We start from the raw sequence: 23,892 nt of genomic DNA, 5'->3' as shown, positions 1-23,892 counted from the left end.
GAGAGAGAGAGAGTGGTTTTGGATGAGAGACGACGTTTTGAGAGCTACAAATCTCATAACTTGTAGTACAGCATTAGGATTGGGTTTTTCTTTGTTGTTAGTTGTTACCTACTGGGAATCATCTTTAAAAGGGGGAATTTGATTCGAGTCAAAATCAGTGATTTTCCTGATGCAGGTCTTCAACTTCGAAAAATCATGAGTAATTGTAGGAAAATCTTTTTTGTCCGATTCCAGTTCCAGATTGATATTTAGGATGTCTATTTCAAATGTCATGAAGACACCAAGCTTTAATTCCCAGTTGAACCGTATCGTTTTTAACCAAAGACTTTTCTGGTCAGAATTTCAGTTAGGCACTTTTCTGATTTTTGTACCTTTGCTTTTAGTCTCAGTGTTGCCTATGATTCTTACTCTTTTTGGTATATATTATATAGACATATAGATTAGACTATAAAGTTCTTACACGTGTAATTTTTTTCTCAAATTGAAGTTAAAGATCAAGGTTTTGGTATGCTTAAAGTTGGCTGAACATTAGAAGTGTATAACTATATTTACTTGTTATCTTCTGTTAGTTGTCGTTGTGGTAATCTAATTTAGCTACTTAAGTTGCAAGTTTTGTGTGTTTCTTTTTTGAAACATTGGAGTGGTTATGTTCAGTTGCTAAAAGTTTAATATATAGAGTTTCTTATTTGCTTTTAAATTCTAAGTTTAGGCACATAGCAGGAAATTTTCTAATGCTACAAGTCATTAGAAGAAATCGAAGTCAAATTCCTTACGGATTTGTACAGTTTTTGAAGTTAAGGTGACTGGTTCAGAAAGCTAAATTGTGTTGTTGTGTTATTGTGTGAAAATATTTTGGCTTACTATTGTATCTTCTGTTTAGCATTTGAGCATAGTCTTAAATTGAGTTCTAAATGAAATAGAGATTGCATATTATTGCTTAAACTAATGGTTATATCTTTTTATTAGGAGCTTCATACTTCATGTGAAAGTCAGCAAAGGTAGGGGAAAAATTGGAGAGCCTCTATGTTTGCTTTATATGTTGTTTCTATTTCCTTGTGTGAAATGCTTGTTTCTTTGTTACCGATCATTTATATGTTTGTTTCGATTTATAAAGGTGATGTTATCATCTAAGGTATATGAGGGATGCATAAAGCACTTTGGGTAAAGAAGGATTAGAGATAGATACTTACTGGAGTGTACCTCCATTTTGGGCTAGTAAATTCAATTCATTCATTGTATTCTTTCTGACTGTGCTCTCATGTTAGTTATCTTATGCATCACCTCTAACTTTATATATACTTGTGCATAGACTGAGAGAGTATATTTGATGTCATATATATAGGAAGGCGCAGTTGACTTTGAAATTCAACCATGGCTTTCATTAATTATCAGATGGTGCCAAAGATTAATTTGAAAGATGCTGAGACAAGCAAATTGCACAGAGGATATGTGGATATGTTGCTGCAGCAAGAATGTTATCACTTGGCTGGGCACTTGCTAACTTGGAGGAGAGAGATTTTTTTTGTTTTTGAGAGACATATAACTACCATGAAACTATAATATTGTAAACTTGCTTCATTTTCTTGTGAACTTGTTAGTTTTAAGATTCCTAAAACGTACCATTCCTAACATTAGGCTTATTCCTTGTATGTTTTTTATGCAAATAATAATAAAAATTTGCAGTGTATATTTGTATGCCAATTTTTTTTTCTTTATAAATAACTCATTTGCCACGGCGTTGATACCGTCGCTAATGGTATTGGCGACGGCAATTACACCGTCGTATCTTTTTGCGACTGCGTAATTGCCGTCGCAAATAGCATTGGCGACGCCACTATTTGCGACGGACGCTTTGCCGTCGCGAATACTGTTTTGCCACGGCAAAAATGCTATTGGCGACGGTTTTGCGCCGTGGCCAATCTACTTTTTTTTTGTAGTGAAGGGTGAAATGGTCAGGATAAAATAATTAGAGCAAACAAAATGGACATATCCGGGTAAAGAAGATGGGGTGGATTTGTGAGGAAGGAAATGTTCAAAAGGGGACTTGTATGAAATTTTCTATAAGTTAAATTGCTAATTATACCCTACCTTTTTTTGTTCATTCTCTCATCTTCAAACTCTCTGAGTTTGGTTTTCTCCATCTCTCACCTCTCAATTCTTCTCGTGTTGCCCGATCAATACATTTTGCCCGATCAATTCATCTTGACCTCTCTCCAATCTTCTTCTTCCCACTTTGATGAGTTGATCATAGTTATCCCACTCTAAAGGCGAAGAAGAACCCCAACGATAATCTCCTGCCACTCTCAATTCGGAGTCTTTGTTGTTCAATTGGAGTCCATCGTCGCCTCTGCCGTCCAGATGCCATCGCCGCCCTATGCCTTGATCTCCTCTCTGGTCTTACCTTCGCCATCTACGTAACACAAAGAAAGTGAGTATCATCCTTGACTTTCGAAATCAACAGTCCCCATACCAGATCCAATACCTCCTCCAAGCAAATGACACACCTGAAACGAAGATGAATTTCATCGAATCCTTGTAGCCCTGTCCTTGGTTAGTTTGGAAATTTATTGGGTGTTTGGATTTTAGAAGTTTGTTGGGTTTTGTATTTTGGAAATTTGCAGATATTATTCTAGCTGGAGTTGCAGTTGCCTTGCGATAACGGAAAGCCTGGCGAAACCAGCCCGTATGCTGCTTGTCCGGGTTTAGGCCGATCCCTGAGTTCAGAATGTGCAAGCCCGGTCCGGACAAAGATTGACGGTCTTGGTCCCTGTGAAAGTGGTGCCAACCTGGGACCGTGCCCAACCCTAATCATAATCTCCTAATTAAGGACTAAAATATCGACGATCACAGAAATATTAGTGGTTCGAAAAAAATGAAATCTCGATAGATATATCGAGAAACTATCGAATATCGATGAAAATTTTACTAAAATTTTATATTAAATTGTATATTCAACAAATAATAGACTAAATATAAAAATCAAAAAAATAGAAAAATTAATATAAATGATTGTAAAAAACGAAAATTTTGAAAAAATATCGAGGATTATCTTTAATCCTTGCACCCAATATCCTCATGTTGATTATTGACTTTGACTGTGAGACACACATCTGTTTTTCCTTCAACTCATTACTTGTCTGTCTTTGTTTGGTTGGGAGGTGACATTTTCTCCACATTATCACAACCCCATATGTACTCGACTGTTCTCATTTTCCCTCCTCCAGCTTCGACCTTTACTCAACACTCTCTCATCCCTTTCTTCTTCTCCTTCTATCTTCCGCCCTCTATCTCTCTTATACAAAGTAGTCCTTAATTCTTACCAAGCTCATATATATAGAATCAATTTCTGTTATGCTCTTGTCTTCGTCTTCGGTTGTGCCTTCACCCAACAAGGTTAGTTCTCTCGTACCTGCTCTCTCGTTTATATTTCAGTTTCAATTTCAGACAACTCAAGCCTCTTTCTATCTTCTCTACTATCTCATTCTCTCTCTCTCTCTCTCTCTCTCTATGCAATCCTTGTTGCTTCTTCAAAGTAATATATCTGTGTTCAATTTTGCTTCTTTTGGTTGATTAGTTCAGTTTCAAGATTTATCAAGGGTTTAATTGGGTTATTGGGTTCGTGGGATTTCGCTGGCTTGATTAAGTCGTATACAATTTTTATTGTGCCACTGTTTGTTTAGAGTAACTAGCTATTGCTATTTAGCTATGTTCAATCAGCACTGGGTACTGGTTTCACTGTTGAAACTGTGAGGACTAGTGGCTGCTTTTGTTGATTTGAATTTTATGGAAAGTATGATGATATGGTTTATGGGTTTTGATACATGTTCCTGATACAGGTCTCAATGGAACCATGGCTGTTGCTTTCTTCAACCACAGCTTTACCCGCCGCTACCTTACCCTTTTTCCTGTCTTACAAGTCCTCTTTTCTTTCACGACCCAGACAGTCTGTGAAAACCCATCTCTCAATCTCAATGATAGAGCCAGAAAAGTCAAATTTTTGGGGAAATAGATTGGTTTTACCTGATAGAGATGTTATTTTGGGTGATTTGAAACATGTCCCAGTTGGACCAATACGTGCTGCCGTGAAGAGAAGGAAAGAACTCCCTTTCGACAATGTGATCCAAAGGGATAAGAAGTTGAAGTTAGTTTTGAAGATTAGAAAAATTTTAGTGAGCCAACCTGATAGGATTATGTCACTTAGAGAACTAGGTAGGTATAGAAGAGAACTGGGTTTGCAGAAAAAGAGGCGATTTATTGCATTACTGAAGAAATTCCCGGCGGTGTTTGAGATTGTTGAGGAAGGTGTCTTTTCGTTGAAATTTAAATTGACGCCGGAAGCAGAAAGGCTTTACCTTGAAGAGTTGCAGGTTCGAAATGAGATGGAAGACTTGCTGGTTGTGAAGTTGAGGAAATTATTGATGATGTCATTGGATAAGCGGATTTTGTTGGAGAAGATTGCTCATTTGAAGACTGATTTAGGACTTCCTTTAGAATTTCGTGATACAATTTGTCATCGATACCCACAATACTTTAAAGTTGTTGCAACTGAGAGAGGTCCAGCATTAGAATTAACTCATTGGGATCCTGAGCTTGCTGTATCAGCTGCTGAGTTATCTGAAGAGGAAAATCGTGCTAGAGAACTGGAAGAGAAGGATTTAATTATAGATAGGCCTCTCAAGTTCAATAGACTAAAGTTACCAAGGGGTCTTAATCTTTCCAAGGGTGAGATGAGGAGAATATGTCTGTTTAGAGACATTCCTTACATTTCCCCTTACTCTGATTTCTCGGGGCTGAGGTCAGGTACAATTGAGAAAGAGAAACATGCTTGTGCAGTTGTCCATGAGATCTTGAGCCTTACTGTGGAGAAGAAAACTCTTGTAGATCACCTTACTCATTTCCGCGAGGAGTTTAGGTTCTCTCAGCAGGTCAGGGGAATGCTGATAAGGCACCCTGATATGTTTTATGTGTCGTTGAAAGGAGAAAGGGATTCAGTTTTCCTTAGGGAAGCATATCGTGATTCTCAATTGATAGACAAGGATCGTCTGCTGATTATAAAGGAGAAGCTACGATCTATTATTGCAGTTCCACGGTATCCTAGAAGGGGTGCTCCCAATAGAGAGGCAGATGGTACTGAAGAAACCAATGAGGCACAAGATGGAACTGTTGATGAGGGAGAGGAATGGTCTGAGACTGATAACTTTATGAGTGATGAAGATGATGAGTTTGATGATGATGATGATGACGATGATGATTGGAGTGATGAAGATGAAGATACACCCCCAGATTTCAATGAAGATGGGAAAACATTAAACAATGAAGAGAGCAAACCAATTAATCAAGAAGGCTATTCAACAGAGAATGATGAGAGGGTGCTAGTTCCAGTATTGCCAGATGGTCGGCCAAGAGAGCGCTGGTAAAAAATTTCATATCTGATCTGGCCCAAAGATATTCACTCAGTGCTCTTTACTTTCTTTTGGCCCAAAATGTGTGTATCCCACTTGATGGGGCATTCAACATACTATCTGCAAAACTCTGCAACCTGCCCATATCCTTTTTTCATCCTTGAGTTTCAAAAAAGTGTGTCTTGTAATACAAAGGCATCCACACAATGTCTTGTATTCCTTTTGCCCTGTGTAATAGAATTAGATTATTATGTACTCTTAATTATGTTAACTGAAAATTTTGGAGGAATGTAAAGTTGCAGCCGGTTAAGTTGTTTCTTATCATTTTGTTATATAGTGATTGATAACCTTTTGACTTGCTCAGCAGAAATTTTCTAGATTATGTTATAATCTTATAATTCAGATCATCTACTGTTTCAGTTCTTTTCTTTTCCAACATTATTATGCATTTCAAACTTCATATGGCACACACCAGATGGACCTTGTGGACTGGAATAGAGTCATATGCAGCGAAGAACAAATGGTTGTCTGATTTCTGTTCAGATGTTATGTTCCAATCTATGGGCCTACCACGGTTGCAGCAATGAGGCAAAGTGTGAGGAGAGCTTGTGTGATACAAACTACCTTATTGATGAGGTGATGCTCTAATTCCTTTACATACTCTCAAGAGTTATTTAGATGTTTTGTTTGGCTATAAAATGTTGTCATGGTTAAACCTACAAAATGATTATAGCACCTATCTTAAGGTCCCATTCTACGGTATGTTTTCCCTCGGCAAAGTTTTATTGTTACAATCCTTAATCGCCGAAATAAAATTTTCTTCCATAGGTCAAAGTGAATTTGCAGACTTGATGATAAACCCAATTTTGTTAGAAAACTAAGAAATTCTTTTATCAGTCATGGCCTTGAAAGTTCATTTTCAGACCTGAGAATTAACATTCCACTTGACTTCACGTAATTTCACTGCGGTGAGCTAAAATAAACTATACAATAGGCTCTAAACCATCAGTAGCAATTGATATTCTGATCTGTACTGTCATTTGGACTAGAGGTAACTGGTTGTATTTGCGCTTGACATGTTATCTTTTGGTTCCTTTTTTCAGAACAAATATTTACAATTTGGTATAGATGCAATATTGTGACTGGCATACTTATTTACATGTTGGGCTTTGGCATTAATGTATATTCTGTTTAGGTTTGGTGTTATTATTATTATTGTTTTTTTGAATGAGGTTTGGTGTTCTTTAGGTGGATAGTTGTATTTTTTTCTTGCTTAGTTAGTTACTGTGCTCAGAGCGAGGAAGGAAAGTATAGTATCAATGACAAATTGGCATTTACTGCCAAGTAAGATGTTATGACTGAAGCAAGAAGTATGGGATATGAACCATTTCACAACTCAAGATCTCCAGGATTTCCTTCTGTACTAAATAGTTCTCTCTTCCTGATCTTATCAAGAATCAACTGGTTATCGTTCTTTTACTGTTGAATATCTGTAGTGTTCAACATAAATAATGTAAGGAAGTAAAATGTTCCAACTACTCGTTTGACTACCTGTGATCCCATGGGAAGCACACAATTGTAAACTGTCACTCTCCTCAAGAAGTTGCTGAGAAACAAGAGATCATATTCACATGTGATCAAACTCCAGGTAAGCTCCTAAATTCACTATATAGCTCAATTTACTCTGAATTGGTTGATTATATTTTAGCACATACTGGGGGACATTAGCCTTTGTAGCTTGAATCGGTCATTTTGAGAGGACTAGAAGAGTAAATAACAACTTCTTTTTGCCCAACTTTCCTTGAATTGAAACATCCCTGACATGGTTGCTGATTGAACATGGTTTTTCATGTATGGAGGGAGGCTTGAATTTGGTTTCTTTTACTATTACAACCAGGGGCAGGCATAGAGGAAGCTTTGAACTTTTACCCGGTAGACAAGGGGAGCCTGCTTCTCCTATTCTTTTCACCCTGTTAGTAGATGTACTTGTTAGACTTGTATTGATTATCGTATTTCAATCTCTAGTGTGAATGCCCCAGGTGGAGAGCCAGGTAGCTTAATCTGATAGATTTGTAGTGTCCTATCTTCAATTTCATGATGCACCAATAATTTTCTTCACCATGGGAAGAAGGAAAAGTTTGGCTAAACTGGTCATATCCTTCTGTTGTTGGACTTTATTTTATTACCTTCAAATCTTGGAAATAATATGCTAAAAATGCGAGGTTGGGTATCAATTTAGAAAGGGACAGGCAGTTGTCTTTAATCTTAATGACTTTAGTTATCTAGGTCTGTTGCATTACTTTTTGGTACCCTGTAATAGACAAAGGGTATTTATCTAGGGGCAATGCTAACCTGAATTCAGTCTGTGTTGAGTAGCCTGCTCACCTATATCGTCCACCTTTTGTGTTCGGCGAGGGTAGCAAAGTGATGTAAGAAAACAAGGAATGAAGTGCATATGTATTAGAAGCTACTAGAATTGCAATAGTAGGGTTCTAGGAATCACCAGCATCATAAGTTCATAACAGACCATGCTTCACAGTCAAATAAAATGCTTCCAAGAAGGTTTAGTAATGACTTCGTTTAAGTCTTGGTAAAGCAGTACTTCTAGCTATTCCCACTTATTCAGTGAGCGTGTTCAAGCTTCCTATTGGCCTCTATGATGAGCTGAATGCAGTTGTGGCTAAGTTTTGGTAGGGGAAGAAAGGAGGAAAGGGGGTTCATTGGAAGAAGTGGAAGTTTTTTGTGCCAGTAACACGGCTGTAGTTCGGTTGCTATCCCTGAGAAGGATAAAGCGGTTGACAAACTTCTGTGTGAGGTGTTCATAATTGTCAACGGAGTGCGCCGGGAGATGTAAGAACCAACTTGGTGCTTCCTCTGTTAGTGTTTCTTGAAAGGCGTGACCAGCTTGGGCGTCTGTGTAACGGGTTGAATCTAGTTGGGATTGAAAAAGTTCAAGGTGTAGATATGGGCATTCGGTACCATTATATCTTTTGATCTTGAAAGGTTTTGCCTCTGGGGGTTTCGTCTCAGCTTGAACTCGAGGAGTAAAGGGTCCGGGGCGCATGACCCGGGTGATAAAAGGTCTAGGGGAAGAGGTATTGATTCTGTCATTAAACCATTGTTCTAGGTTTGTCACGGAATGGCTTAATTGCAACAAAAGCTGTGTCTGGATATCGGAAAGTGTATTCATCTGGGTGTTACTGGTAGCGGTAGGGGTGGGTTCACTGGGTTGTGGGGGTGGCCCATCTAGGCTTTGGTGGATAAGGGGAGTACTCATATAGACAATGTTGGGGTTGGGGCCAAATGACATCATGACGTTAGTGTCGGGATTAGGGGGTGGGGGTGGGGGTGCGGGCTAGGTCCCGGAAGAGCTGAATTGAGTGTAAACATATGGGAGGCACGTTCAAGAGCCTCGTTGTAGGCGTTCCTGTGATTAAGAGTGGCATAAAGAAGTTGTTGCTCTTTTTGCATTTCGCTGAGCTGAGATTGCAAAGTAGCGTGAGAGGCATGCTCCCGGGATGCTTGCTCTTTCAGGGCGAAATAGTCATTTTTTTCATCAATTCGTAAGCAGTCTCAAGGTCAGTTTCCGGATGGGATGGATTCAGAGTTTGGTGGGGAAAAATTAAGCCTTCCCGGGTCCTCGGCGGAACCCGAATCATCGGCACCTGTTAGAGCAATCTCAACCATGGCTCAACGAAGCGAGAGATCTTGAGTTCGACTCTCAACGAGAGTACCAACTGTTTCCGGGTAAGCTCACGGTACCAAGACTGGATTGCGGGTCTTTGAGAAATGAATATCCTTTTGTCATCTTATTTTCCTGTCAAAACAAACAACGTTAGAGGGCGACCTCGGGTATACCTAGGGCATCCACTTTGATGCTTATGTCAGAATTGTTGACTAGATCAAAAGGAGAATAAAGTAGGAATTTGGACTTACCTGTTTTGGAAGCTTATGCTTGCTTTTATATACTTTGTGGGAGAGGGTCGTCCCCTTCATTTTCGATGTGGGAGCTCCTTGTCTCCTTTTTAGGACCATTTTCCTCATTCCTCCTAGCTTCTTCTCATTTTATCCACACTTTCTTCTTGGGACAATGTCATTTTGTCTATAGATGAGTCGTGAATGACCCGATATGAAGCCCTTTTGGGGCTTCCTAACCAACACTTGACTTAAGGTCTGGATATTTCAATGATCTCCCCTCCAGACCAATCCGGGGTAATACAAAGGTGAGACTTCTATTTGAAGTCCATCTCAGCGGACTTGCTACAATACTCCGATTTCAGTTGCGGCACAACTTTAGTCAACATATCAGAAGTATTCTTGTTGGTGTGAATTTTCCTCAAGCTCAAAATCTTCTTTAACACTACATCTCGTATCCAATGATAACGTAGATCAATGTGTTTAGTGTGTGGATGATAAACTGAATTTTTACTGAAGTGAATTGCACTCTGACTATCACAATGCACCACATACCTTTCTTGCATCACACCCAACTCTTGAATGAACCTTTGCAGCCATATTATTTCTTTCCCTTCTTCGTTTTCTACTATGTACTTAGCTTCTATTGTGAATTAGGCAACACACTTCTGTAACTTGGACTGCCATGACACAGCTCCCCCACAAAATGTAAATAAGTAATGAACTTTATATTAGTAAGGTCTCTTACCAAATCTGCATCTGTGAAACCCTCCAATACGAGTCTGATCCACCAAAAGACAAACATAACATTGAGGTGTCCCTCAAATATCTGAGTATCCACTTGACAGCTTCCCTATGCTTTCTGCCAGGGTTAGATAGATATCTACTGACAACACCAATTGCAATATCTGGACATGTACATACATAAGTATAAGGAGAAGAAGCTTCTTTTTGTTTGCTGAAACATTCATCTTCTTCATTCTATTGTGTTTGCTGAAACAATATCTGCATGCCTTAGGACTTTGCTTCTGTTTCATCTATTGATCATTTCTTGCAGAACGATGATCAGAAGCTTCTTCATCTTGCAAATCATTATATCACTACATGGCTTGGTAGAAAGAGCTTTCATCTTGTTCTTCACTATACAATGTCGATTTTCAGTCTTCTCCTTGGGATCGAAGATACTCGTTGAAATTTTTCCTTCTCTTGTGAATTTTCTACAACTCAAATCATGCAGAATCCAATCTCTCAAAATTTCAAGTTCTTCGCTGGGTTTGTTGCAAATTCTTTGGATTTTGCCAAAAGTTCATCAAAAGACTTACTGTACTCCCTCTTTGTCAAATCTTCAAGACTGATCCCCATCGACCTTCAACTCTTTTGAATTACTTGTCAGAAAACCAAGTCCTCAATACCTGAGATGATTTAACAATGCTGCTTGAAATCAAGGTACTCATCAAATTGTGTGAATTGCTTAGCATATTCTCTATTTATGCTAAGCGATTTATGCTAAGGAAACCCATAATAAACCAAAACCTTTTCCTCATTCATTAAGTAGAAGCAAACGATTGCAAGACCTACAATAATTTGGATAACTGTTAACTTTTTTGGGTTTAAGACAGCTTTCCAAGATTGACTAGGTTTGGTAAAAAATTTCGTACCATGCATACATATTGATAAGTTAGATAAGATTTATGGTACATTAGGTAAACAATGTTTATATAAAAATCAAAGTACTAAAACAAAAGTAGAGGAGTCTCATGCTAGTCTATCTCTCTGAATCCAATAAGTTGACCCGATTTATCATATCTTGAGGTTTCTAGATTCTTATTGGAGCGGTGATGAGTAGGTGAGGTGGTATGCATTTTCAACTGTCTTCTTGTAAAAAATTAAGATGACTTGATCTTCATGAAACACCACATCTTTGCTTATGAATAACTTATCTGTCCTTGGATTCCATAGTCGGTAGTCCATCTCTTCATTGTCATACTCAAGAAAGATGCATGATATAGTCGTGTCATCTAGCTTTGACCTTTTCACCTTTGGTACATGTGCAAATGTCTTGCACCCAAATACCCTCAAGTGGGAATATGATGCACTTCTACCGGTCCATATGCTTTCTGGAGTCTCCAAGCCCAACGATAGACTTGATGTTCAGTTGATGAGATAACAGGTTGTTACCACTACTTCGCCTCAAAACTCCTTTGCCAGGTTGGCTGTTTTCAACAGGCTTCTCACTTTCTCCAAAATGGTGCGGTTCATCCTCTCTGCTACACCATTATGCTGTGGAGTGCAAGGAACTGTCCTTGTGTGTCTGATGCCATGCTTCGAACAATAGTCTTTGAACTTGTTCGCCATTGTCACTACGAAGACATTTGAACGTTCTTCCCGTCTTCAATTCCTGCAATATTAGCGTAACCATCGTTGCCCATTTTCACAATCCCAAGGTCACTACCTTTGTATGTAGTGAAGAACTCCATGTTAGAGTGGCATGAAAAGATGCTCCGGAATCAACGACCCATGCAACACCAGGAGAATCGTCAACATGTAGGCATTCATCATCAAGACAAAAAACCTCACATTCCTTATGTGATATGGCAACAGCGGCAGTGATACTTTTGTCCTCCCTCCTTTGATAGGTGTAGCCATCTTTTCTTTCTTCTCATTTTTCAATTTGTTGTAATTTTTCTTCATGTGGCCAAAGATGCCACAATGATGGCACTTTCTGTTGAATGTTGTTCTCGAATGGCTTACACTATTTCCATGACTTTTGGGTCATCTGCTCTGGCTCTTTCCTCTATTCTCCGCCACAAACACTTGGCTATTGTTGGAGCTTGAAAATTTTCTTCTAGTCTTTTTCATTCAACTTGTTACTTTTAACATTATCCATAGTCAATTTACCATCAGGAGCAGAGTTAATTATAGTGACAGTAAAGGTCTCCCAGTTATCCGGCAACGAGCTCAATAACAACAATGCTTGCAATTCATCATCAATCGTCATGCCCATTGTGGTTAGTTGATTGATTGTGCTTTGGAAATTGTTTAGGTGCTCGGTGACCCTCACGTCTTCATGGTACTTCATATTGACAAGCTCTTTGATTAAAAAAGCTTTCATGGCGGCGGTTTTCTTCTCAAATAATGACTCTAACTTTGTCCACAACTCATATGCATCGGTCTCATTGGCCATGTGGTGGAGTACACTATCATCCATCCACTCTCGGATATGGCTGATTGCCTTACAGTTCATCTCCGTATAATATGATCTGAAGTCCCTTATGGCTTAGCCTCAACTCTTTCTATTGGCTCATTCAAATCTTTGCAAGATAGAATGTTCTCCATTCTTGGCTTCCATGTGATCTAGTTTAAGTGGTTGAGTCGAACCATGATACTTCTTAAGCCTTTCATTTTAACGCCATACCCCATGAAAAGGGCTCAGATACCACTGTTGGGAAAATTAAATAGAATACAAGTAATTACTCAAACTACATAAAGGATAAAATGCAAAGAGATAAAAGAGCAAAGAAAAGAGACACCAGATATAACGTGGTTCGACAATGTGCCTACGTTCATGGGGTAGCAACAACAAGAACCTCCACTATCAAACAATGGGTACACAAGAGATACACAACTTCAAGGAAATGTTTTCTCTCATACTTGTTTTGCTACAAAGTACTACACTCAACTTGGAGTGGACACTCTTCACTCTCTACTTAGATGAAGATGATTGAGATGATGCTATTGGATGAGATGATGAGATGAGATGATGACCTCTCTGTATATAAACTAAGGAGGAACCATCTAGACCACTCATTAGCGCTCCTCCCACAATGGTGCTTCATGAATCTTTCATAACTCATGTTTGTTCATACGCCTTCACCGTAACTCCAAAACCATCCACCTTCTTTATGCAACTCAAAAGTCACAAACTCATGAAACCTTTTCACATTTCTTGTCATTAAGGTCTGAATATTTCAACACTTGACACCCTCCTGATTATGCAATTTTAGTTTCAAGTCATCATAAAGCCGTCCCAAAACTGAAGTGTTTGATCCATAATCTAACCTTAATTGTGAGTACACTAGCTGAGCATCTATCTCAATAATGACAGAAACAAAACCTTGCTCCAATATAAAATTCAAAACCAAACCAAAACTCAGCAACTCACTATGTTTCAGATTAAGTAATCTCTGACCTTACCACCTCCCGCCACAACAATCCCCGAGTTATCCCTATTCACAAACCCAACTCCATCTACCTTTGTATCATGATGAATAATGCCTAGATGACATGCAGTTTATTTGTTTATAAGTTGGTTGACGTAATGTGTTTGCTAAAATAAGTTTCCGGTTATTCTTACCCGTCATGTTATTTATACGCACGAATAGACCCTAACCTTTGACCTACATATCAACAAAAAACAAACACGTTTCGCCAATTTTCTCCCATTGTAAAATCAAAATCACTACTCTTGACTTGTGTTGTTATAAAGCCCAAAAAAATAGCAGACCCAAAAACCCAAAGAAATAGAAAAAAACTGGTTGAGAGAGTGAGAGGAGAGAATGGAAGACCTGAAAGCGAAGACCCCAGCATCATGCAAAGACCTCCCAGCTCTCCTAACCTCTTTCGTCGACACCTTCGTCGACTTCTCCGTCACCGGACACTTCCTCTTACCCGAAACCCCCACTCCCCCTCAACCCTTGCAAACCTACTACCCTCCGCAGGACCGTCTCATCGCCATCGGCGACCTCCACGGCGACCTCGCCAAGACCAAGCAATCCCTCCGCCTCGCCAATCTCATTGACGCCTCCGACAAATGGGCCGGAGGATCCGCCACCGTGGTCCAGGTCGGCGACGTGCTCGACCGTGGCGGCGACGAGCTCAAGATCCTCTATTTCCTCGAGAAGCTGCGACGCGAAGCCGCCAGATGCGGCGGCACCGTGATTACCATGCACGGCAACCACGAGATCATGAATGTGGAAGGAGATTTCAGGTACGCCACCAAGGAGGGTTTGGATGAGTTTGTGAATTGGGCACATTGGTATACAACTGGTAACAGGATGAAGTCTCTTTGTAAAGGCTTGGAGAAGCCGCGGGACCCGTTCGAGGGGCTGCCAAGTGTATTCAATAATGTGAAGGGCGAGTCTGCAGAGGGTTTTCGGGCCAGAATTGCCGCGCTGAGGCCTGATGGTCCAGTTACTAGTCGGTTCTTGTCCAAGAATGTCACTGTGTTGGTTATAGGGGACTCGGTTTTCGTCCACGGCGGGCTTTTGGCAAAGCATGTTAAGTATGGACTAGAGAAGATGAATGAGGAGGTGAGGGAGTGGATTAATGGGGTGAAGGGGAGACTGGCGCCGGAGTATTGCCGCGGGGGGAACTCTGTGGTTTGGTTGAGGAAGTTTTCTGATGAAATCGCCGACAAGTGTGATTGTTCGGCGCTGGAACATGTTTTGGCAACTATTCCTGGTGCTAAGAGGATGATCATGGGTCATACCATTCAAGAGTTTGGGATCAATGGTGCTTGCAATGAGAGAGCTATTCGGATTGATGTGGGGATGTCCAAGGGCTGTGGTAATGGCTTGCCTGAAGTTTTGGAGATAAATGGGAATTCGAGTTTGAGGATCCTGACGTCGAATCCGTTGTACCAGAAGAAGTATGCATCTTCTGCTGAAGCTGGGAGGAGGGAAGGGGTTGGATTGCTGGAGCATGGACCTCAACAAGTGGAAGTGAAAGCTTGATTGTTTGGGTATTTATTCTTAACCATATTGGTTGTAGCCTCTTACGAACAGATATGAGTTTTCCCATTTATACTCCGATTAAACTACCATTCAGCTGACGCTATTGAAGGGTAGATAATTGCTAATGAATCATTCAAACTAGAATTGGATGGATGTAAAAAACATTAGTACTTTCACATTCATGGAGTCTATGCTAATGGGTGGGAGTCTTATTAGATTTTCGAAAGTGGTTCTCTCTGAATTTTTAGAAAATAAATCTCCCAATGTTACAATTTCTTCTGGTGTGGAATTGACTTCTAAACTTGTATTTTAGCATATATTGGATTTCTTCAAATAGCAATGATACCACCCATCCGACATCATAACTTGTTGAAGTTTGACATTTCTGTGCTTCTCCTAGATCTGTTGTTGGTGTTGGTTGTTTTGAATGTTTGTTTTGTAGCTTTGCCCGTTTTTGGACTTCTTCTCCACTTTCTTATAGTCTCTTTCTTTTTCATTTAATAAGCTAGGTTGTTTATGAATTACAAATGCCAGATTCATGAAAGATTGTGGTCAGTTAACTCATCTAGTCTTCTCCCTTGCGTTTGATCATCAATTTATTGGATCCTACTGTTGATTAAAGATGATTTGAACCACCGGTGTGTGCAAATTTTGGGTTTTAACAAGACAAGATGCAAATTTTCACTAAGCAGTTAATTACTTGTGTATGCCTCAGAGAAGAAGCCGCTTTGTATTCTTTTCGCCTCGCCGAAGCATCTACTGTTATGAGTGTAAATATGGAACTCTGTTTTTTGCATTCTAGGCTTACAAGTACAAATAAATCAATGTATGGGGTATTGTGGGTGCGGCCTAGAAACTTTTAGGGGCTGTTGTCAAGGATCCCGGGGACAGGGCCAACAAGAAATGATTATCCTTTGGATCTTTGTTGGTTTGGCTATTTTCTGTTGCTTTTGGTTGTAACAGGATAACTAGATCCTGAAGAGAATGGGAGTTGGAACTGATTGGAGTTATTTGCGATTGAACCGGATTCTTAGCCTTCTATTTCCAAACAGTAGACACGTCTTCTTAATGGACCTGCTGTACATGTTGCGGTAACTGTCTTTTCTTGGAAAGTGGATGATTCTTCGCCTTGAATGGGATTTATGTGGTTTATGTTGTCCAATTCTGTGTGATTGTGGTTTTTTTTAATTTTTTTGAAGTTTTGCTGGATGTACATTTTCATGGGGATGCTGGTCATGTTTCATATCTTATTAATTAAAATATCTTTATTTTTCATCCAAAATAATAATAATAATCTCATGATTTTTTTTTCTTTTGACATCTACTGTTTAGAAGAATGTTGTAAGTTCAAACAAGTGCGGACCGAGTCCGGTAGTTGAATCTTCAATTGATTTGTAGCATTGATAATATGAAGAGCATTCAACTGTAACATATCCAAGTTTGTTAAACTGAAGCGTACTGTTCTAGTTTTCCTGTTTATACAGCTTGCTGGTCTTGGTAATTGCATTTCTGCGTATATTTGGAGCTTATCACCAATAACTTACTGATCTTGACAGTAGAAGTTTTAAGTAAACTGAAAAGATTACTTTTTGTAGATGTTGGGGTTCCAGAAATAAATTCATAATAGGGTCTTGTTAGGTTTCAAGATTATATCCTGTGCTGTACCTGTCATGTGCTTGCAGAAGTGTACAGCTTATGTGAAGCTGTGAACCATATTAGCTATTGCAAAGCAACCTGGCTTTGCTTTGTAATTGGTTATGCATGTTTCCCTGGGAACAGATTACTTGCAAGCCTTTGTCTCGTTAGAATTAGAAATATATATGGAGTCTATGCAAAGTTGCAAACAGGTCGGATTCTTGGATTGTTGAAATCGGTTCTTTCCAAAGTTGTTGAGAATAAATCTCCCAATGTTATAATCCATTTTTCCGATTCTTCTGTTTAGTAAAGCTCTTTGCTGGTAATGAGGGTTGATCTCTTCAACTCTTAATCTCCTTATTTTTTTTTCTTTTTTCTTTTTTTGAAGAAAAATGATACCATTGAAACTATAGCATCGTACTCCTCCATCACTTGTTTAGCTTGCATATGTTTTCTTGCATTTGATCATCAATCAGTTGGATCCTCATTTTGATCATATTAAGATGGTTTAACAGACGAGTGTTCCAATGAAGGTGGAAATTTTCACTAGGCCAGTCACTCAGATAGAGTTAAGTACATCTGTAATATGCTTGCGAGGAAGCCCTTTGCTTGTGTATCTCCTCCCGGGATCAAGTCTATTGAAGCCTTCTGCAAACTGCTATGGCATGCTGTCATGAGGAGAGGGGCAAACAGAAAAATGATTACCCTTTGGAGATACGATTGTTTTGGCTGTTCTGGCTCTTTTGTGGTGTAGTTTGTTGGGACACCAATGACCCAATTTTTATGGGAAGGGGAGGTGGAGAGACATGGAGTTAAATTGGGATTCTATCAGATTTGTAGCCTCATTGTGTAAACCTTTGAAAAACCTTCCCCTTGGTTACACTTTTCTTGACTGGAGTGCTGAGTTGCAGCGACTCTGTCCTCTTTAAAAGGTGAATGATTATTTGTCTTGAATGAAGTGGTTATTTCCCAATTCTGTGCCGTTCTTTTAGGTAATGGTTTCCAGTTTTAGCTCAATGATCGATGGAGACTGCTGGTCATTTTGTAATGTTTTGAATAGCATCTCATTTATTCATGACAGTTTTTAGTAGACTGCTAGAAGTTGTAGCTGAGATGCTAATCTTTAAATGAGCTCGAACCAAATCCACCGCTGGTTCAACGCCTTGAGGATTTTCATCTATCTTTTAGGCTTTGACAGCAATGGTGATGCGAAGCTACTGTGACATCTCCAAGCATAATAAACTTAGACCTAGTAACTCATGGATGGTACAAGGGTACTGATCTGGCTTTCCCAATATTGTATACATCTTTCTTTTCTTCCGGTAATCAGATTGCTGCTTAGATTTAGAGCTTATCATCTAGGATCTCGAGAGTAAAACTTGGTGTACTATTATTGCAGATGTTGCTTATCATCAATTTATACGTCTTTGCCTTTTCTGGTATTAGGGTCCTGCAAATGTTCCACTATTCTATAATGTGTTGTATATCCTAAAGTCTATATATGTCAAAAGATTTCACGAGTTTACAACTGATATGAACTATACGTTACAGCAGACATGCTGACATGAAACAGTAGGGAAAGCTCATTAAGCTTAGCTGTTTACTCGAAGGATTACACAGAATGTTGGGATGTTGTTCATATTGTGCAACTGTTGCTTCAGTTACGGTAACTGATTCTTCCTCTTTTCCTTGCTAGGTTTGTGTTTTATATAGAAGCAGGTTCCCTGGAGGGGAAATTTTTTATGAATAAGGAGCACTGCGCGAGCACATTACAACTAATGAGTGTGTGAAGACTAGGGAGTTCTTGTTGCCCTTGTTGTCAACATCTATATTTTCCGTGAATGGTCGGAGTTTCTGATTTTGTTTGCAAGTAGTTTTAAAGGAAGTTTATGTTTTTATGCGTGAGCGTGTGTTGAGAGACTCGTAGCAAGTTTAAGATTCATACGATGGGGTCCTAGGCTATTAGCTGGTTCCAGGTTGACTGAGTCTTGCCCAAAGAACACAAAAAGGTGAAGCTACTAAGTATGACGGTGTAGTTAACTCTTTCATTAAGGCTACACGGGTCGTTATCTTACTTCGCATGGAAAGCCCCTATGATTGCTCCCATTAAAGAAAGCTATACACATAAAAGCAAATAGTAAAATACCGACGATTATGGAAATTTTGATAATTTAAAAAAATAAAATCTCGATGGAGTAAAATACCGACGATTATGGAAATTTTGATAATTTAAAAAAATAAAATCTCGATGGATATATAGAGATGATATCGAATATCGATAGAAATTTTACCAAATTTTATCTAAAAGTTATATATTTGACCAAAAATATATTAAATATAAAATATCAGAAAAATATAAAAATTAATATCGGTAATTGTAAAAAATAGAAATTTCGAGGAAATATTAAAGATATTTTGGATATTTTACTCCTTGCATAAAAGCATGTCCATAACGACAAGCATGGTCTATTGTTAAAGAACAACAAACGTGACTCGTGTATTATTATTGTCTCAAACTAATCATCTTTAAGGTGTTGAAATGTCTTAATATGATTAAGTATGATTCACCTACTTATAAGTTATATTTAAGAGTTTGAGACAGATGGGAAGAATATAAGAACTCGAGAATAGCTTGATTCCGATAATCTAGAGTTTAGCGTCACCATCAGACAAATATATGTTTGAATTATACATCATAAAAACATATCTTTTTTCAACCCCAAAATCTTAGGAGGACTCTTGCGGTCCTCTGTACCTAGATCCGCCCCTGCCCTTTACCTTACCTTGCCATAAAAGTTGGGAGTGACAAATAAGCTTAACGCGGGTCTGAAGAGGTAAACGAATAAATTTCCCAAACCCGCGTCCAAAGATTGGGTTTGGATTGTGATTGTGCCATCGACACACTTTATCCATCTTTATGTGTACTCGATCATGTCCCCTTCCATTAGGACTAGGTCTTTGATTACTCTCTGTATTTTCTATTGGAAAAGAATCAGTCTATCACCAAAATATATACATTTCTTTCTTTTATGTCCCTTTCAATTTGATTTTTGCTGCCTTTTATTTCTCTTTGGGTCAATGCTCATGGTTTTGGTGCTTAGTACTCCAGCTCACGTTTGCTTACCTGTCACATTTTGATACTACATTTGCAAGACCATTTTCTTTTTAAAGATTTTTACTAGATGAAGAGAGTATCTCATCCGACAAAACAAAGAGTTATTATATATGTTTAAGTACTTCGAGAGTTCTCTTCAACAAGAACATGCGACTATCTTATATTCTTAATTTTTTTTAATACCAAAGTTGAAAATTACTACCAAGTCTCAGCTCAGGGCTGATTATATACTCGGGTTTGTTTTATTGGAAACTATACTCTTACCCGTGTGATATTGATGGACGTGTTATTGATGAATAGAGAAAACGTGTAAGGTTTTTTGTCACCACCTTGTTTCATTTTGTATTATGTTTTTTTTTTCTTATAACACAATAGCTAGGATAATTCTTTTTAAGTGATTTTTTATCAACATGAAAGGTAATTTAAGCAATTCACAATTTGATGAAGCTTTCTTTTAGCTTGGCTTTAGGTTAGAAAAGGGATGTCAAAAGTGTTGCGGTAAGAAACATGTTTTGGATTTTTTTTTATGCCCCGGCCCCAAAATCAGTTGAGCCACACATATTAGTTCTTGTACAGAATTGTGTCACCATCTCTTACTGGAGTGTCCACTTATTGGTGAAGGTTTGATGGCACTGCTCTGCTTGTTGATGTAGTCATGCAACAAGATTTGTCTCAAACAGTTTGTGTTCGACTTGTGTTCAGCTCGTATTAAGTCAGACAAAAAACATGAGCTGAGTTTGAACTCAATATTAAGCCGGATAAAAGATATGAGTTTGTGGAACACATTCTACACAAAATTAATCTTTACACAATGGATATAAACTCCGGTCATCTACGTCACATTACATGCATATATACTAATATCATGACCATTGTATCTCACACTCGCTCTCATAAATATGGCTGGCTTGATTTTAGCGAGAGATAATAAACCTGAAAAGAGTGAAATTACGGCAAGACAGGGAGCATAGGACTTGTTCAAACGAGGTTTTCAGGTATAGTTATTGGATGACCTCAGCACAATCATCATTTCTAGGACAAAACAAGTACCTCATTTTCCAACAAGCGCGTGGAAGTTTCCACCAAAACCCAAAATCCCCCAAACTTTTCCCAACTTTCACTCTCCCTATAAATGCCTCTTTCACCAAAACACAAACTTAAACATAAAATTATCTATCACCCATATTTACATACAAAGATGGATCATCAAGAACCCACAACAGGCTTTCGTTTCTACCCAACTGAAGAAGAACTCGTCTCCTTCTACCTCCTCAACAAGCTCGAATCCAAGCGCCAAGGCAGCATTCGCCGCGTCATTCCCGACCTCGACATTTACAGCACAGAGCCATGGGATCTCCCAAGTACTTCCTGCACTTCAATTAATCCCACCGAAGCTTTGCAATGAGTTGTAGCTACTACAAATTTAGTACATTTGTATGAAAAATTAACCAGTTTATTGCAGGGTATGCTGCGGAGTTGTGCCGTGGAGACACCGAGCAGTGGTTCTTCTTTACGCCGAGGCAGCAACGAGAAGCGCAAGGAGGGAGACCTAACCGGACTACGGCTTCCGGCTACTGGAAGGCCACTGGCTCCCCGGGGTATGTTTACTCGTCGGATAATCGAGTCATTGGAGTGAAGAAGACGATGGTTTTCTACAAAGGGAAAGCTCCGACGGGAAGAAAGACCAAGTGGAAGATGAACGAGTACAGAGCCATTGAAGGAGCAGCAGCAGCTCCCTCAGCTGCTACCACTAGAAATAGCCCTGCTACTACTACTACTACCAATCCCAAGGTGAGTTTTTATCTTCCAGCTTTTTACTTGCCCAAATTCGAATAGTTACCCATTTCGTACATATTTGGTGACATTTTCTTGTGTTTTACTATATATAGTTGAGGAATGAGTTCCGACTGTGTCGAGTGTACATAGTATCGGGGAGTTCTCGAGCTTTTGATAGACGCCCGCTGGAAGCAAGCGGCGACACATCACATCGACAAAGTGACAATTTACTGGGAGCAAGTACTTCTTCATCTCACCAAGCAACAATGGTGGCAGAAAAAACAAGTTCATCGTCTGATACTCATGGTTCAAATTCAGGAGACCTAGCTGATCTTCAAGCATCAGAGACTACTGATTGGGAAATGAATGATGATCTTGAACAACCTCTATGGGAATGGGAGCAGCTAAACTTACTCTAAACCGATACGTATTTAGAAAAAGATAACGCTTAGGTGTGCGTAATGAGCCATACATGTTTAAAGTTTAAGTATGAGAACTTCGATGCAAAAAAAGTTCAGACCTACACTTACGGTATGATCTGATCATCGAGTTCTAAAGTTCAGCTAATTATCAATTTGGAAGGAACAAGTAATGATAGGCATAACTTAATCTAAGTGTAGCACTTATCGATTATATTTTGGTAGAATTTCAGTGTAGTTAAATTCTAATATTTTTTGACACTTGCTATTGTAAAAGTGAGTGATGGGTAAAAATAAAAGTACTTTTGTATCATGAAGCAAGTAAAACCGATTCCTAAAAGTTTGGTTATGTAAGAAAATATGTGTTGACAGAATCTAAGACGTGTGCAATTCCCAGCCATTATAATCTATTGAAAACATTCTGTACATTATGCAAATTCACTCGTGTCCCCACTTTGATGGTCTGTTTGTTAAACTGAAAAGTTCAACAAGGATGGTCATCTGCTATTAAGAACTGTATTTTTGACGCAGTCAGTCCAACGAGAAAAGGAAAAAGCATAGGAAGTCAGTCAGATGGAAGATTACATAACTAGTAGTTTACAAATCATTTGCCCATAGAAAAATTTAAAATCAAGTCAATTTTAGGTTTTTTTTTTTTTTTTTTTTAAAAAAAACTTTTTAATAATAGGGTATACACCCTACATAAAAAACCTTTTTAATAATAAGATATATACCCTACATATGTCGTGAAGTTTAAACTCATGACCTCAAAGTTGTCAGTTAAACACCTTAACCAACCAAGTACAGCTCACAAACAAAATCAAGTCAATAGTTCATTTAAGATACATTCTTTATATCTTCCAAATGACATTGCGTTAGGGTTGAGCTAAGTTTAGCTACAAATTCTTTGAGAATGTCATATCCGATTGAGTTTATCGGGTCGCGCCTATTGCACTTTAGAGAATGAGTTTCAATTATGAAACCTTCTTCGTGATCTTTCTATAGACGAAATGGATTTTTCTTTACATCCAAACATCGACTGATCATTGGGAGTGCTAACAGTGTACATTTTGTCCATGTAAATGCTTGAGAATCATTTAGACACATGTAAACTGGTGGATTAGTATTCCATAAACTGTCACATCCCGGTTCTTCAATTAATTTGCGGTTATTGATTTTTAGGTTACTTTGACCTTTTACTGTTTTGAGTAACCATTTACTATTTAAGGCTTCAAAAGTTGACTTTTCCTTCGTCTAAAATTTGGGAAAACTTTCTTCATGAAAGTCGTATAGGACGTTAAACAGAGTTCGTGGACACGTGGTACGCTTAAAACGGAGTTCGTATGAAGAAGTTATGGTCTAAAAACAATAGTTATTATTTCAGTTGGGAGTATAAAAAGGGAAACTTACCAGAAGAGGTAAGGTAGAAATCAGAAAGTTACTTTCTCTCTCTCTCTCTCCTCTCCCGCGCCAGTTTCGACCGCCGGACTTCAACGCCCCCGTCCGCCGCCATCCGGCCAAGATAGGCGGCAAGCTTGGTATCAAATTGAAGCTTGGAGCATCCTCTACAAGTGACACGACCCACCCTGAATTTCACACTGAAACCCGGAGTAAGTCGTGCGGGGACCACCTCCAAGGAAACCCGGAGTAAGTCGTGCGGGGACCACCTCCAAGGAAAATTTACTGAAAAGATTAAGAAAATCTCCCTTGCAGATGGACAACCCTAACTCGAAAATTCCAAATTACACTCTTAAATCAACACTTCCAAACATCACATAATTATCCTTCCGAAATTCTACACGTAATATACAATAATCCCAAGGTATTCAGAGCTACTAAACACAAGCGGAAGTAAGAAAACACGAGTAGGTTGAACAGGTAACCTACTGATGAAAACT

At 38.8% G+C, this 23,892-nt stretch overlaps 3 protein-coding genes across 3 annotated transcripts in view; all 3 read left to right on the top strand.

Annotated features, from left to right (window-relative positions):
• Positions 1 to 5,447, top strand: part of LOC101299162 — a 9,608-nt gene extending 4,161 nt beyond the window's left edge. Inside the window, exon 3 of the mRNA XM_004293006.1 lies at positions 3,837 to 5,447. Within this exon, the coding sequence (XP_004293054.1) occupies positions 3,837 to 5,417 (1,581 nt within the window). The 3' untranslated portion in view covers positions 5,418 to 5,447. The remainder of the gene's footprint in view (positions 1 to 3,836) is intronic.
• Positions 5,448 to 13,827: 8,380 nt separating this feature from the next.
• LOC101301642 (uncharacterized protein At1g18480-like) lies at positions 13,828 to 15,386 on the top strand. Its single transcript, XM_004291534.1, has one exon. It carries the CDS (start codon positions 13,874 to 13,876, stop codon positions 15,047 to 15,049), a length of 1,176 nt encoding a protein of 391 aa, XP_004291582.1. The 5' UTR covers positions 13,828 to 13,873; the 3' UTR covers positions 15,050 to 15,386.
• Positions 15,387 to 20,964: 5,578 nt separating this feature from the next.
• LOC101301357 (NAC domain-containing protein 90-like) lies at positions 20,965 to 22,065 on the top strand. The gene is made up of 3 exons (XM_004291533.1): positions 20,965 to 21,160; positions 21,262 to 21,590; positions 21,689 to 22,065. The coding sequence occupies exons 1-3, from the start codon at positions 20,998 to 21,000 to the stop codon at positions 21,992 to 21,994; spliced, it is 798 nt and encodes a 265-aa protein (XP_004291581.1). The 5' UTR covers positions 20,965 to 20,997; the 3' UTR covers positions 21,995 to 22,065.
• The last annotated feature ends 1,827 nt before the right edge of the window (positions 22,066 to 23,892 follow it).

The sequence above is a fragment of the Fragaria vesca genome, linkage group LG2 (genome assembly GCF_000184155.1).
Source record: "Fragaria vesca subsp. vesca linkage group LG2, FraVesHawaii_1.0, whole genome shotgun sequence".
Taxonomy (NCBI): domain Eukaryota; kingdom Viridiplantae; phylum Streptophyta; class Magnoliopsida; order Rosales; family Rosaceae; genus Fragaria; species Fragaria vesca.
This window is presented reverse-complemented; position numbering and strand designations above follow the sequence as displayed.